At 35.2% G+C, this 16,348-nt stretch overlaps 1 protein-coding gene across 1 annotated transcript in view; it reads left to right on the top strand.

The window, feature by feature from the left end:
• Window positions 1-566: 566 nt before the first annotated feature.
• MPP7 (MAGUK p55 scaffold protein 7) overlaps window positions 567-16,348 on the top strand; it is a 177,537-nt gene continuing 161,755 nt past the window's right edge. Inside the window, exons 1-3 of the mRNA XM_044678939.1 lie at window positions 567-739; window positions 5,642-5,697; window positions 15,984-16,102. Of these exons, the coding sequence (XP_044534874.1) occupies window positions 567-739; window positions 5,642-5,697; window positions 15,984-16,102 (348 nt within the window). The remainder of the gene's footprint in view (window positions 740-5,641; window positions 5,698-15,983; window positions 16,103-16,348) is intronic.

The following is a 16,348-nucleotide window of genomic DNA, read 5'->3' as shown; positions in this document are numbered from 1 at the left end:
GGATTTTAAATCCTTTGGGGTCATGAACCTACTTCAGTTAATATTTATTTTTTCAGCAAATAAACATTTATTAAGCATCTACTATGCTGTTAGGCCAGGGGTCAGCAATGTATGGCTCTTTCTGCAGGAGCCATAAAGTCAATTTTTTTTCAGGCGCTGTTATAGGCGCGCACACTGTGAGCACTGTACGGCTCTCACGAAATTACATTTAAAAAAAGGTGGCTTTTATGGCTCTCACGGCCAAAAAGGTTGTTGACCCCTGTGTTAGGCCTGTGGGCTAATTGAATGCTTGGGATACAAATAGGGGAAAAGTCCTTGTTCTCAAAGAGTTAAAAGTCTCAGGGAGGAGGACAACATACAAAAAGAGGCCAAAAAGTAGAGCTAGGGGGGTGGACAGTGAAGGACACATTGACACAGTTTATTCCAAAGGATTGTAGCCTGGTGGGAAACCTACACCATTACAAAATGTGAACAGTAGAGATTTTTTTTTTCAATTTCAGATATAAGTTAGAGAGGAAAAATTTGCTTAACTCTTTTCGTATATGCTATTATGACACACTAGGTCGATGCCTGACTGCAAATTTGTAATTAGTGCCCTGAAAACTTCCAAATACTTCATTGTTATCTCCTATGTAATGTTGGCCTGTCCTGGCTATATGCAGCATGTGCAGGGCATCCCACCTGAGAACATGGGGCTAAACCTTGTTGGCGAGTACTACAGTGTTTTAGAAGAGCTCAAGTGATTACAAAGGAAGTAAGTCTTTCCAACTGAATTGAATATCTTTGTGTTAAGATGAGGATCCCAGGTTATGAATTGTTATTTTTTTTGGTGTTAAGAATGTTTAGCAGCATCACAAGACAAATAGCTGAATTAGAAATCATTTTAAGCACTTTGTTCTAATGCTTTTTTTTTTTTCAGTGTTTGCCTTCACAAATTAGGGATTTCTATTTTCTATATGAAGAGTTAAAGAATTCATTTTTTTTTTTTTTGTGGAAAAATAAAGAGATGACTGTCCTGGGATCCCTCTTTAAATGGAAGCTTTATATCTTTGCTCCACTCTCCAACCAGATGGGTTAGATTGTTCTGAGGGCAATGATGTAATGATGTAGTATGAATACAAAGACTAATGTGAACTCTTTGGATGAATTTCCTAATAGTGAGATTTTTAGAAATATGACAGTCTAATCCAAAGGAATGCAGCTGGGTGTGAAATGGAGTGGGGAGGCCTTTTGGTGAATCCTAGGAACCCTTTTTCAGAATAATGTTTTTAAATGCATAAAGTAAATTACATAGATTTACAAAAGAAACCAGTTCTATTGAAATACATTTATCAACAGTTTTAGAAATCAAGTTAATGTGCTCCAGATTAAAGCCCATTACCTTTTTAAAAATGGATGTTGCCATAGGTATGCTAGGCAAAACATGACCAAAACAAAACTCATTTCTTATCCTAAATCCTCTCTTGTATTGTTTTTTTTTTCTTTTAGTCACCCAGGCTTTTCAATCTCAGTTATCCCTTTAAACTTCTCATTAACATGTACTTTACATATAGAATCTGTTACTGTCTTATTATTTCTTCCTTTACAATATCTCATATATGTCCCCTTCTCTATTTTTTTCAACAACCTTTGGTCATACCTCTGGGATCTCCCATAGTGAGGGAGAATTCCGCACTGAGTACAGTGTGGAGGAGTCCCATATTGGATGTGTTGTGGAGACTGGGTAGGCCCAAATGGCAAGGGGGTTTAGGGAGATGAATTTCTCCTGTGAATCTTAGGATTATTCAAGCTAATCAAAAGGACTGGTGCACTCAGGAACAGCAGGAAGAAAGGACATCCTAAAACTGGGAGCTGTTTGAGATAGGCAGGGAACTGGGCCATGCTTGCAATTCTTCTTCCTGTCTGTAGTTTGGAAGAATATTCTTCCTTCCTGTCCCTCCAGGGATAAAAATGCCAGGGAGCAGCTTGATTTCCCTGCCATGTGGACAGAGAGTTAAGAGGGTAGAAGTGTCTCCTCAGGTAAAAGCCCTAAAGGATGCTAATTATTGCCTAAGAGAAACATACACACACACACACACTTCCAAGGCAAGCAGCTAGCAAGCATTCGGGTGTTGGCAATGTAAGGGAAAGGAGGATTTATACTTTCCCAGCTCCCTGGAGAGTGAATCCAAGGACTTCTGTGTCCTAAAAGATGCAGCAATCAGCAGCAGCAGGGGGCACCAGTAGCTGGGCTGGGACCACTCAGGCAGTTAGGGAGGGAGGCAGGATCGGCAGTAGCAGGGAAAACTCTGAAGAGAGGCCACAGCAGGAGAAATGTGGTTCTTTTTAAACTAATCTACTCAGAGAATTAAGGGTTCTAAACCCCACTTCTGTGGTTGCAATAAATGTAGGATTTTAATTAATGTCTACTACTTAAAAGTATTATATTTTATAAAGTTTTTTATCTAACAAAATAGAACCACGTGACTGAGGTTTTTTCCCCCAGCTGCTCAAAAAGCCCCCTGAGACAGGAAGACAAGAGAGCAAGAGACGGAACTCTACAGAATTTATGTCTATATCAGCATGTAACTACAGAAAGAGAGCGGAGTCCTTGGAATCCTTTTTTTTTTTTTTAGGGTAGCAGATTCTAATTACACAATATACTAATTATGACCCATTTCAAATCACTGTATTTGTATGTGTCTGATGGTCTTGTTTTGTTTTGTCTATGAATTCCTAATAATTGTTCCTCCTTTGCAAATCTGTTATGAGGATAATGAGAATAAATGCACTTTATGTATGCATGTACATGTATAATGAAAATGTCACAGTTTCTTATTATTACATCAACTTTTAAGAATTTAGAATGTTTTCCTACAATATGAGGTAGAAACAAGTTATTAGTTTAGCTTAGAATGCCAGAAGTTATGTGTAGACAAATACTAAAAGATTTAAAATTAAATATTACGTGTTATATCCAATATTTGTAAATTCAAGTTATCTGTGTTATATTCTTAAATCTAAAACTTTATTATCCTTAATGAATTGGATTCAGTAAAGATGTGATAATTTCAAACCAATTAAATAACAAAGTGCTTGGTAATGGGGACTTTAAAGTAGTTGTGAAATAGAGAGGGAGCGCTTTCCCTTTTTTTGCAAGGCACTAGGGATTTAAAGATGAAAAATAATAGCTCCTGATGACAAGTTCATAATATAATAGTGGGAGCTATGTAATATGAACAGAAATATGATAAAAAGTAGGATGTCATGAAGAGCAAAAGAGAAATTCAGATTAAGTCATCTAAGAAAATTTGAGAAGGGAGTAGATAGTTTCAACTTGGAGGAACAAATAAAGCTTTATGAACATAGTGTTACTTAAGTTGGACCTTGAAGGGAAAGGATTCTAGGAGATGGAAATGATGAGGGAGTACATTTTAGGCATGGAGAATAGCCGACACAAATATAAAGAGGCAAGGGAATGCAAGATGGAATAAAAGTAAACAGCTAGTATTCTGGTTTGTGAAGATGTAGCATTTTAATTTTTTGATATCATCTTCTCTTTGTTCCAATTTCTGGACAAAAGTAGACTTGCTCTCTCTTCTGAACTTCCATATAACTTAAGGTTGCCCTATTTACATTCAATTAATTTACATTCTATTCCTAAACATTCTCTGATTGTCATCTTAACGAGACTCTACAGTGGCTTTAAATTATATTTCAGATCATATTTAGGTATTTAGATTATACTTTGATCATATTTTTAACTTGTGAGCTCTGAATCTCTTTATGTAGATTATGATAGGTAATCATAGTACTTCCACATTAACATAAATACTCTTCTTATTGTTTGCTGCACCCAAGACTCATGTGCCCCCAGGGTCAGGTGTAACTATGCTGTCTTTCATGTTGTTGACTGGTAACAAGAACTCACAGCAGCTACATTTTTATTTCATCATAAGTGTACATGATGTTTTTTTGAGCCTTGTAATGAATTTGTGAAGGTCGATCACTATAGTTCTTATTTGCATTTTATAAATGAAAATATTGAAGCAAAGAAAGGTGTAAGTCTTTGCCCCTGGTTACAAAGGTCATGTTGAACTCAGGTCTTGCTGAGTTCAAGTCCAGCTCTGTGTTTCACTATACTGTACTATAATAGACTGTCAATCACAGTATTAGATAGGCATAAGTTTATTACATTTGAACAAGGTTTTGTTAAATTATAGCAAAAGTTGACAAGTAGACAGAAAAAAATGATGCTTCTGCAGCTGAGTTTTGTGATGGGATAGTGGGATATGTTTATAGTGGGTTTTTGTTATTTTTATTTTTACTTATTTGCATGTATTATAACCATGTTATTGAAGAATGGTATGTTCGGAAACATGTACAGTATCTTTAGGAAGAATAAAACAAAAATGATTAGCAGGGATTTAAAAATCCAAGATAAATGAGGTAATAAGAAAGGAACAATTAACTACCTTGATAAGTCACCAGGACAAGATTAACTAGTCCCAGAGTACTGAAATAACTGATAGGTATGGTCACTGAGCCATTATTTATCACACCAGCTATCATAACTGATATATATGAGTCAATTACCTTTGGAAAATACTGAAGAATGCTACTTTTGCCATAAGACTAGTGATGTATGAATGTCAACTGTAATATTGAGGAAGAACGTGGACTCTGTATGCTACAGGTTGGTAAATTTGACTTTAATCTGTAACCTATGAACATGGCTTTATTAAATACAGACTGTACCAGTATAATCTCTCTCTATCTCTGTCTGTCCAGGCCTACACCCTCCCAACCCCACCCCACACACCCCAAACTGTATATGTAACTTAACTCTATTTCATCAAATCATTTAATTGTTTCTTGTATTGCATGTGGATAGGATGGCAAGATGTGGTACAAGTGATAGAGTTAGATTTGGATTTGGTTAGATGATTGGTTACAGAATTATCATTAATGAGTCATGTAAATGTTTATGAAGCTGGAGGTACTAGGAAACACATTAGATGCCAGAATCCAAAAATGTGTTGACAGGGTAGGATGATGTATAAAATCTATTAAGTTGGGGTTTAATAGGGAATGAAACAATTCTATGATCATTTTAAAAAATTAGTTTTAAAGTACAAAATGAGGGATCAGTGGACAGAAAGAGTGATCTGAATGATTCGGTAATGAAAAGTGTCATAGTTTGGCTTTTTTTTTTTTTTCCCCCAGATTAGATGACACCTAGTATATAATTACTATATATAGATTTGAACCCAGGACCACCCATCTCTGGACTTGGCTCTCAATCCACTGAGCCACCCAGCTGCCCCTTGTACTGATATTTTTCTAAGGCTTTAAAATGAACAGAACCTTTCAGAAATACTATATCTTGGGGACCAACTAGGTGGGTCAGTGGATTGAGAGCCAAAACTAGAGATGGGAGGTCTTAGGTTCAAACTTGGCTTCAGACACTTTCTCGCTGTGTGATCCTGGGCAAGTCACTTAACTCCCATTGCCTGGCCCTTTCTGCTCTTCTGCCTTAGAATCAATATACAGTATTGATACTAAGACAGTAGGTAAGGGTTTAAAAAAATAAAAATAAATTAAGAAGTAGTAAATTGTAGGAAGATTTTTTTTAAACGTTTTCCAATTTTTTTCTTATCAGATACCTTTTTAAATTTGTTGTAATAGATGATGTCAAAATAGTGTATACTTGTCAAGGTATTAAAGCACTTGAATACTGTAATCTTATGGAAAGCCTTAAAATATATTTTAAATAAAAAAATTGAAGCCTGTTGTAAACAGCAGTGAGCACTGCTGATTTTTTACCTTTGACAAAGTGGAAAATTTAAAGGGTTGGTTTGTCCTATTTTATTAATACAATAAAATTTTACAGTGTTGTTCTGGGCTTAGATGTATGTTCTTTAGTGTTTATTACCCCTTAGTTATAGTAAAATTTCTTTGGTTTATGTGATATGAAATACAAATGGCAAAACTAACAAGTTAAAAAACCTAAATGAATATAAATCTTTTTTTTCCTAGTGTCTTTTCTATACTATTCCTCAGAATTTTGTTTCATAATATGTAACAATGATGGAACGCAGAGAACAGATTTTTTTTTCATTTAACACTGGTTATAGCTTCTCCAGACTTGTCCTAATAACGAAGCTATGAAGGATATGACAAGAATGGTGATATTAAATTTCTCTAGACTAACAGTAAATTTTTCCATCCTGATGTCAAGAATGTTGAGCATCTGGATTCTGCAGGCAGAGTGTATGGTTCACTACGGGAACATTTTCATCAATTTCTTAGCCATTTATTTTTCTCTTAGAATCTACTGTCCTATATAGAATATTAAACTATTATGGAAACAATTTTTTGGAACTGGGAAACATTTTGTTTCTTTTTGATTCTGATTTTTAAAAAATACTTTATTCTAAAAAAAAGAATATTCTCTTTGGAGTATTAATTTATTCTTTCTAGTATTAAATGTATTTCCTTAAGATTTTTTAGATCAAACTAAATTGTTCTGAGTTTAGTGAATAGAAATGAATGATAGGTAATCAATATGAAAGAAGTGCAGTCCTTAAAAAAGTGTTAACAACCTATATATAATACTTTCCTCAGTGCCATTAAATATTTGAGCACATATGGATGTCTCTAGCATTCTCACATAGAAAGTGATGATATGATATTCATAAGATGGATCCTAGAAAAGTTGCCTATGCAGTGTTTTCCAGTATAATTCTCATTTTTCTAATTACCATTCATTGTAAAATTTATCCTGATTATCCCTAATAATTCAGTGGATATATGATTTCATATACAGGAGCAATGTATAAGTCGCATCACATCTACATCTTTTCATCTTCTGGAACTGTTGTCTCTGTTCTCTCAAATCCTTCACAAGGGGACTTCTCTATGTTTTGACATTTCATGATTAATGGAGCTTATTGACTGACAATCAGTTAAAAAACCAATCTCAATATATGATCTGCTTTCTTTCATTCCATGCATCTACTCTATGCTGTTTATATCTTTGTACTTCCTATCATGTAGCTTCTTATTGATCTTTAATTGATCCACAGTTTTCATTCTTCATAGAGTGTTATATTCCTTGGGAGCTCTATAGCATCGCTACAGAAATAATGAGCTTAAAGAGAGAGGCCTTTGTTTTACAGACAAGCTTAGGTCTTCTAAAAATCACTGAGCATTAATCTATTGCAATGTGTTCTGCTGTCTTCCTCTCTTATTCTGGGCCTAGTTCATGGATGTCTGCAAGATTTGTCCACAATATATGTACTAATGGACCAGCTTCATGGATTGGCTATCATGTTGCATATCATGGCCTGGACATTCTTAATCTGTTTGTTTCTTCCGATGTGAATAGTGAGACCAAATTCTTATAAGTGATTACAGATACCTGCTACACTATTGGTGTGCTTTTTGTTTATTTATTTTAGTAATTTGGGATTTTCTTGGCAGATATACTAGAGTGGTTTGTGCCATTAACTTCTCTTGCTTATTTTACAGATGAAGAAACTGAGGCAAACAAAATTAAATGACCATGGTCACATAGCTAGTAAGTGTCAGAGGCCAGGTTTGAACCTGACTCCAAGCCAGGTGCTCTATCTACTGTACCACCTAGCTGCCAGTTTTGGTATGTAATTATTTACAAATAAGAACATTTGAAAGACTTCAGCATATATTAGGAAATCCTGCTTTGATTTGAATTCTGCAGTAGACAACCTTTATGATAGTGAAAAATACTATTGATAAATAGGCCTCTTCATGTATCTCATTTTATGTTAATAACTGTGCAAAATGTTTCATCACATGGAAATTTCTTGGTGTCCTATAAATGTTTTTAGTGAATTAAAAAGTGAAAAAATGTATTGAGTGAAATTAATTTTAATATAAATTATGTAATTTAGTAGGTCAGTGATAAAGTGTGGATTGTTTAAAAGTTAATAATATGAAGTCATTGGTTGATTTGTTTTTATATGCTGTATGCAATCCCAGGTTGTGTGCTGTGTGACAGGAGAGGTTGAGACACAGTCACTCATTTTCAGTCATGCAGTTAAAATCTCATTATGGAGCAAAATGTACTTTGAGTATGTGTCCAATGTTATTTGATAAACATCATTACTATTTCTCTATTTCATTTATACTTGATTTATGCTTTGGGAATTGTTGATGTGTATTATTTAATTTTTCATTTTTCCTTGTGCTAGTCATTTGAATAGTTTCATCATCCTTCTAATAACCTGAAACTATTCTTTTAGTTAAAAGAGCATATGGAATCTGTTTGTAAAACAAGTGATTAGGATAAAACTTAGAGCTCTCACTCATGTTTTATCAATTCTTGTAAGACTAGTAAACTGGCAGGATACATGAGTGCAAAAGCATTTATTAAACATTTATTATATGTGTCAGGCATTGTTGAAAGCACTAGGAATATTTAAAATATGAATGTGAGAAAGTCTCTGCCTGCAAGAAGCTTATGTTTTCCTCTTAATACAAGTTATGATGGTTGTAATAGTTCTCCCTCCTTTATAAGGAAGATCAGCCCCTGGCTCACTATCTTCCTCTTGCACTAGGGAACTTTGGTATGTACATAGAAGCTCCTTCAAACTCTTCAAACTCCCAGTTCCTCAGACTCCTTGAGTTCTATGACCTAACCCTTCCCTTTATCCTCATAACACCATGAGACCATGGAGATGGTCTCACTCTAGACTAGTGATTCCCAAAGTGGGTACCACCGCCCCCTGGTGGGTGCTACAGCAATCCAGGGGAGCAGTGATGGCCACAGGTGCATTTATCTTTCCTATTAATTGCTATTAAAATTTTTAAAAAATTAATTTCCAGGGGGCTAAGTAATATTTTTTCTGGAAAGGGGGCGGCAGGCCAAAAATGTTTGGGAACCACTGATCTAGACAATACAATCACCACCCGCTGTTCCACTTTGCTAATTATAAACTGATATTATCCTAACAGAACATAATCTACTGATGGTAAGTGGGCCATATGGTAATATAGTTAGAGTAGATGGCTAGGTTGGGAAGCATCACTAATGTCCTCATCAGAATGAGCACAGTGTTACAGTTATTCTAATACTCGGGGCCCCAAAAGTCCTAGTGTCTTTTTTTTAAATATTAGGATTTTTAAACTTTACTTTGGAAAAATGGCAGGTTTGTTTCATAAATAACTATATTATTTGCTTTTCATTCCCTCTTTTATGTATTCAGAGCATTTTCGTTATCTCTCTGTTACATGTTTTTTATTTATGCTATCACAAGTCTGGTTATGCATCAGATTTTCTATTTTTTCCTTGTTCTGGTCTGCTTACTGCACCTGTCTGTATTAACTTAATTGTCATTGCTGCTGCTAAGCCTTCTTTGGTTTCCACTTTAACAAGTATATTTTGCTTGTATTTATGTTCATTGATTTTATATTTCTGTATATATTTTTTCATTTACTTATCTCCCTCATTATAGTATAAGATCCTTGCAAACATAGATTATTTCATTCTTTATACTTAAAACCCTGGTGCCTAGCACATAGTAGACTTATAAATTATTGTTGATTAGTTGATGTGAATTTCCATTTGATTATAGATTATGTTGTCTCCTTGAAGTATCAAGTTTAATTAAGCAAATTTAGATTCTACAAGCTTATGGCATATAATTATAGAATCACAGAATCTCAAAATTAGAAGGGACCTCAGAAGTTATTTAATCCAGAATTGTTCAGTAAATCATAGATGCATTGTCATCTGATGTAGTCCTTTACATCATATTGAATTTAAAACACTTCAGCAAATAAGTAATACTTCTATTATGTCTTCTTTTTCTCCTTTGTTTTATTTACTTCAGATTTTATGTCTGAATCTTGTAGTCTTGATGATTCAAGGTCATTTCAGACTCCTCTTACTTGACAGACTATATAGCTCCTAGTTAAGCTCATTCTTTTTGCAATTACATTGTAACTTTGTTATTTCAGGGAAAGTAAACTTATTTTCAAGCTCTTCTTTCCATTGTCGTTTTAAAAACTTTAATGACCATTAAAATATATATTTATTACATCTTTGAGGCAGATTATGCTATAAAGACTAATTTAGCAAAATACTTTTTAAATACAAGGGAGAAATCCCAGGGAGTGACTTCTTTTTTTAAACCCTTAACTTCTGTGTATTGGCTTGTAGGTGGAAGGAGTGGTAAGGGTGGGCAATGTTGTGAGGAAGATTAGTTAGTAATTAAGTATTAAGGATGTACCTAGCAGAAAGGAGCTAGAGCATTCCAAGATGGAATGAAGGAGCAGGAAGTGGCTTGTGCTCTGAGAGAGACTCCATTAGGGGTTGGCACAAACTGTTGTTAGCCCTGGGAGATCTCAGAGTAAAGAACACCTTGCATCCTGATTTCCCTGGGATCCTGTGTGGTGGTGGCATCTAGCAAGGGGACAAGAACAACAGAGCAACACCAAGGAAAGAGGAGAAGTTTGGGATCTGGTGGACAGCATCTCAAGCACACCCTCTCTACTTGGATACCTTGGCTTTTGACATCCTGAGATCATCTGTGGATAACCGTGAGAAACCCCAAAGCCACCCTCAACCCATAGTTGTGCTGGTCAAACCCTGGCTGGAACCAGGTTTGATGTAGCTTCCCAGTGACTCCATTACTGCTCCTTTGGGCTCTGTCTGCTAGATCACTAAGATTAGAGTAGAGAAGTCCTCCCCTTTTGTCATTAGGTTTTAAGTATAGAAATCCCTTCCCCACCTTTTAGTTAAACATAATTAAACATGTTAAACCCTTTTACTTTGCCTGCTTGTTTCTAGACTCTGGCCTAGGGAAATCTGGGTGACAGTTAAGACCAACTGCCATTCCTGTGTTAATCCAGTGAACTCTAGACTTTCCATCCTGGTCCAGTCTCTCCTACAACCCAGAGTGTGTACCCACAACTATTTAGATTTATTGTAACATCCCTGGTGCCCTCCATTACCTGTTTTCACAGCAATGGTGGTCAAGTGACTTAACCAGGGTCACACAGCTGGGAAGTGTCTGAGGCCAGATTTGAACCTAGGACCTCCTGTCTATTTTTTTGTTTTGTTTTGTTTAATGGATGTCACAATACCTCTGGGTGCCATGATGTGCAAACCTTAACCTCCCAGATTGACTATGTTTTAATACTATAACATCTAAAAGAAAAAATGAAATTTGTATTTTATTTATTGCTGTACCTTCTATGCCTCATAGATTATGTTCAAGGGCCAGTTTCCGTCTTGTATGAAGATACTTACTAGCTATGTGTTCTTGTATAAGTCACTTAACCTCTTTCAGGCTTGATTTTCTCAACTGTAAAATGTAGATAATTATAGTACCTATTTCATAGATGCTCAAATGAGCTAATATATTTAAAATGCCCTGCAAATCTTGAAACATTATGAAAATGTAAATATCATCATCATCATTATAAAACCTTTGAGGGTACAGGTCATATCTTAATTATCTTAGTATTTCCCACAGTTCCTAGTATAGTGCATTGCTTGTAGTTATTACTGAACTTTAATTGAGTGAATTTATTTTGAAAAGTTGGAGTTAGCTCATTGCCTAGAATTCTGGGGAGTGAAAATGAGTAGAGAGATGACAGCTTGAAAGATGACAGTATAAAGGGAAAATTTATTTTGAGCATAGAGATTAAGTAAGCATATAATGGTTATAAGAGGAACCAGTGAAAAAGAGAGAGACTGTAGATGCAATAGAGAAAGTTGATGATTGATAGATTGAGTTCCTGGGTATGGTGAGATGTGATTGTATCAGAAGCATAAACTTAACTGCACAAAAAGAATTTTAGATAAAAGAAGAGGAGGAAGATAGGGTTGTGAAAATAAGGATACATCAGTTTTGAGATTTAGAGGATAGGATTTATGTGGACTTACTGTTCTCAGGAGTAATCAGTAGGAGGGAGAATCATCTGTTAAAACAGTGATGGGATGGGGCAGGTAGATTCAGAAGAATTAGAAGAAGTTTTAAGAATGGTACTATGGTTCCATTTACCAAATTCCATTTGGTAAAGAAGAAATAAAGAACTGAATAAAAATATAATCTTGTTGAGTTTTGGTAATTACTGTTTTTTTAAATTTAGAATATTTTTCCATGGTTACATGATTCATGATTCCCCACTCCCTGCTCTTTCCTCCCCCCTCTCAGAACTGATAAGCAGTACCACTGGGTTATAAATGTATCATTGTTCAAAACCTATTTCCATGTTATTCATATTAGCATTAGAATGCTCTTTTAACATTGAAACCCTAATCATATCCCCATCGAACTACGTGATCAATCATATGTTTTTCTTTAGTGTTTCTACTCCCACAGTTCTTTCTCCTTATGTGGATAGCCTTCTTTCTCATAAGACCCTCAGAATTCTCCTGCCTCATTGCAGTAGTAGTACTAGTACTACTAGTAGAGTAGTCCATTATGTTTGATTGTGCCACAGTGTATTAGTCTCTGTGTATAAGATTCTTCTGGTTCTGCTCCTTTCACTCTGCATCAATTCCTGGAGATCTTTCCAGTTCACATAGAATTCCTCCAGTTCGTCATTCCTTTTAGCACAATAGTATTCTATCACCATCAGATACCATTATTTGTTCAGCCATTCCCCAATTGATGGACATCCCCTCATTTTCCAACTTTTTGCCACCACCAAGAGCGAGGCTTTAAATACTTTTGTACATGTCTTTTTCCTTATTATCTTTTTGGGGTACAAACCCAACAGTGGTATGGCTGGGTGGTAATTACTGTTTTTTAATAGAAAGAATGTGTAATAGATTAGTCCTTTGATGACTTTATTATGATTCTAGGTAAAAACAGATATCACCAATAATAGTGATTACCACCTGCTATTGGAAATTGGCAAGATACATATATCCAAAATAGATAATCTCCAAGATTTTTAAAAATGTGATTGACAGACCCATTGATCCCTCTGAACTTGCTGTTCAAATCTCAACATCTTTACTCTCACCACTCTTCTTACTTTAGTCCTATCCCACCTTTAAAGCCTAGCTGAAATAGGGTGTCCAAAAAATCTTAGAGCACTTCATTAAGAGCTTCATTAAGGAGTTTAAGTACTTAATTAGTGGGCTCTACCCTCAATGATGATTCCCTTCCCCAAATACCTATCTGTCCATACCATTCATGTAGCACCACACACTGTTTTATAGCATTATTTATCTGTTTTCTTATGGATATCTTATGGATATCTATCTGGATATTTCTATGGATATCCAGATAGGTAGATTGTCTTTGGTGGCTTATAATCTTATATTTCCTTCCTTTATACACAGTAGGCATGGATATTTATTAATAGTGATACAGCTTTTCAGGTACATAGCTGTTGCATAAAGTAAACTATAATAAATATACTTTTGTGACTACAAATAAATGAGTGGTTTTTACTGAAGTTTATTGAACAGAAGAGTGATTACTGATAAAAGTGGGATTTTGCTTCCTAAGTTTATAACTTTGTCATTGTCCTCAGTTATGCCCTATATATATCCAGTCAGTTGCCAAATTTTGCTGCTTTTACCTTGGCAACATTTCTGGAGTTGAATCCCTTCTCTCCACTTTTAGGACTGCCACCTTACTCTGTGCCCACATCACTTTTCATCTAGATTATTTCAACAGCTTCCATGATTCGGGTCTCTCACCATTCTCTACATTCTTCTGCTAAATTAATTTTCATTAAACATAGAAGTGACCATGTGACTACAATACTCCATCAATTCTGGGGGCTTCTCATTGCTGATACTACCCTAGATTTTTGGTCTTATTGTAAATAACTTCCCTATCTTTGCTCTGAGATCCATCCAAATTGGCCTTCTCTCTGTTTCTCATGTAGGACATTCTCTTTCCTGGTTCCAATGCCTTTCCTTTGCACTGACTATTCCTCATGTCTGGAGTATATTCCCTCATTGTTTCCACATTCTAGAGTCTTCCTAAGAGAGAGAAATGAGATAACTCAAATACCATCTTTTATGAGAATCCTTTCCTGATCTCACTAATTACTTAATGTCTTCTCATTGAAATTACCTTGTATTTAATTACTTTGTATATTTTTATATTGATTGTGTGTGTGCATGCATGCTTGTTTCTTCTCCATTAGAAGGTAGGCTTCTTTAGAGTAGGGTTTATTTCATTCTTTGTACTTGTATCCCTGGGACCTAGCACAATCCCTGGCAAATAAAGGCTTAGCAAATACTTATTGGTTGGGATTTCTGACTTTTTTTTAGTAGTAGTGTTTATTAATTTTAGTATTAGTATAGATTAATTTTCCTGAACCTCGCTCATAGCTCTTCCCCCTTTATATCTATGTTACTTCCTTTTAAGGTTGTCTTAAGTTGCTTATCAAAATAATCATTCTTGCTCCTTACCTGCATAATACACATATCCATATTTATTAGTTGGCTAGTAGATTGTTTTAATCAAATTTTTCTATATGCCAACAATTTAGTTTGAACTCATGATCTTTGGGTGTTTTATAATGTAGAATTGTAGTATTTTGAGTTATATCTCTGTTATTTTTTTATGCATACATATTTATACATAAAATTTTTGAAGTATAAAGTAGAGCCAATTTAATTAAATTCAAGATTACCATAGAAAAGAATTCAAGATTATTGTAGGAAATGAATGAACATAGTCTACCATAGACAGTTGGACCTCAGAAATATCATTTGAAGGAATCCTCCCCTTTTCTAGCATATTATGATTTTAAAACCAATGATAAAAGAAAACTTTATACTTAACCTAATCTTTGAATTTCAGCATTTACTCCAATGTTTTCCCTAATTCCTCAGTGATTTGAAATATTATTGATAATAGAATATTTTAATTATAATTTTATACTGATTATAGACACAGTTGTCATTAATACATAATTTACCATAATATGCTTTACTAGTTAAATATCTTATAAAGCTGTCTTTGTGATGAACAGCAGCACTTATTTGGACTAAAAATAATAGCTATACCCTGAATAGTAGACCCCAGGAGGTTATTGGTGTTTTTGTAGACAGCAGACAGGAGAAATAGGCATTTTGTCCTTTTTACCCCAAGTAATCCCACTGGAAAATTAAACATGTGCTATGAATTGATATCATCCCATGCCAGGTTACCTCCCTAAACAGGGCTCCTGCGAGCACTGTTTCTACATTTCTTGGACAGCAGTGTGATGGCCTCTGTGCATGATGGATAGTTTCTGCTACTGTGGAGCACTGTGCTGCTGTCTGTCCCTAGGAGACTTCCAGTGAGGCATGCCACCAATAACTAGGGGCAGCAACTCCTTTAACTCTTTCAGGGAATATGGGATACATTTTTGCAAGCCTGAGTATTGAAGTCAAACTTAACCACATGTTTTCCTTGGACTTTTGACAGCCAGCTGTTGTAATGATGAGCCACGGATTCTTTCCTTTTTCTTGATTTTTGGAACTTTATTTTGGCTGCTAGATAAGAGTGATATTTTAAAAGCAAAGCAGTATATTAGCAAGAAATGTTTAGACAAACCACAAACTCTTTTTAATATAGATGATCCTTTCCATTTTCTGTTCTTTTAAGGAAGTTTTTCCTATTCATGACTCATTTTACACCTTGGCTAACATTGAGGAAATGTAATAATGATTAAGAAAAGGAATGTATGCTTTTCTCCCCTTTTAATTCTTTGAAAATCTTTACATATTTTCTCTGTAGGGTTATATAAACAGAAATGGTTAGAAAAATTTGACAACTCTGACAAGGTAAAAGCTATTGCATTTTTACAGGCTTCTTAGGAACTTAAAAAGAATGCTTCCTTCTGCATCTTTAAACAAAAGTTTTGCTTGGTGGCCCAGACTTTTTATCCAGTTAGAATGACATGCGTCAGGCAGCCAATTACACAGACAGACTTGTGAAACAAAATTAATGAGATCACCCTTAGATTACACTTTGTGTTTTATTTTCACTTTATAGGTCTGTATGAGCTGCTGACTGCCCTGCCAGCCCAGCTGCAGCCACATGTGGACAGCCAGGAAGACCTAACCTTCCTCTGGGATATGTTTGGTGAAAAAAGCCTTCATTCACTGGTGAAGGTAAACCACACTGAAGTCAGATTCTCTTTGAGAAGAGCATATGGAAAAATGTTTTGAGCGCCATCTAGTAAACCAGCGATCAGATTGTTGCTCCTTGAAAACAAAACAGCCTTGTTTAAACTCACCGAGTTTCTGACGGGTGGAAGTTGTTAAAGATTCCACTAAAAATACATAGATGATTTCACTTAATAGTGATGTTCTGGCAGCGTATACTAATGCAGCAAACATATGTTTGCCTTTGTTTAG

The sequence above is a fragment of the Gracilinanus agilis genome, chromosome 5 (assembly GCF_016433145.1).
Source record: "Gracilinanus agilis isolate LMUSP501 chromosome 5, AgileGrace, whole genome shotgun sequence".
NCBI classification, from domain to species: domain Eukaryota; kingdom Metazoa; phylum Chordata; class Mammalia; order Didelphimorphia; family Didelphidae; genus Gracilinanus; species Gracilinanus agilis.
The sequence above is the reverse complement of the archived record's forward strand: the minus strand, read 5'-3'. Positions and strand labels throughout refer to the sequence as shown.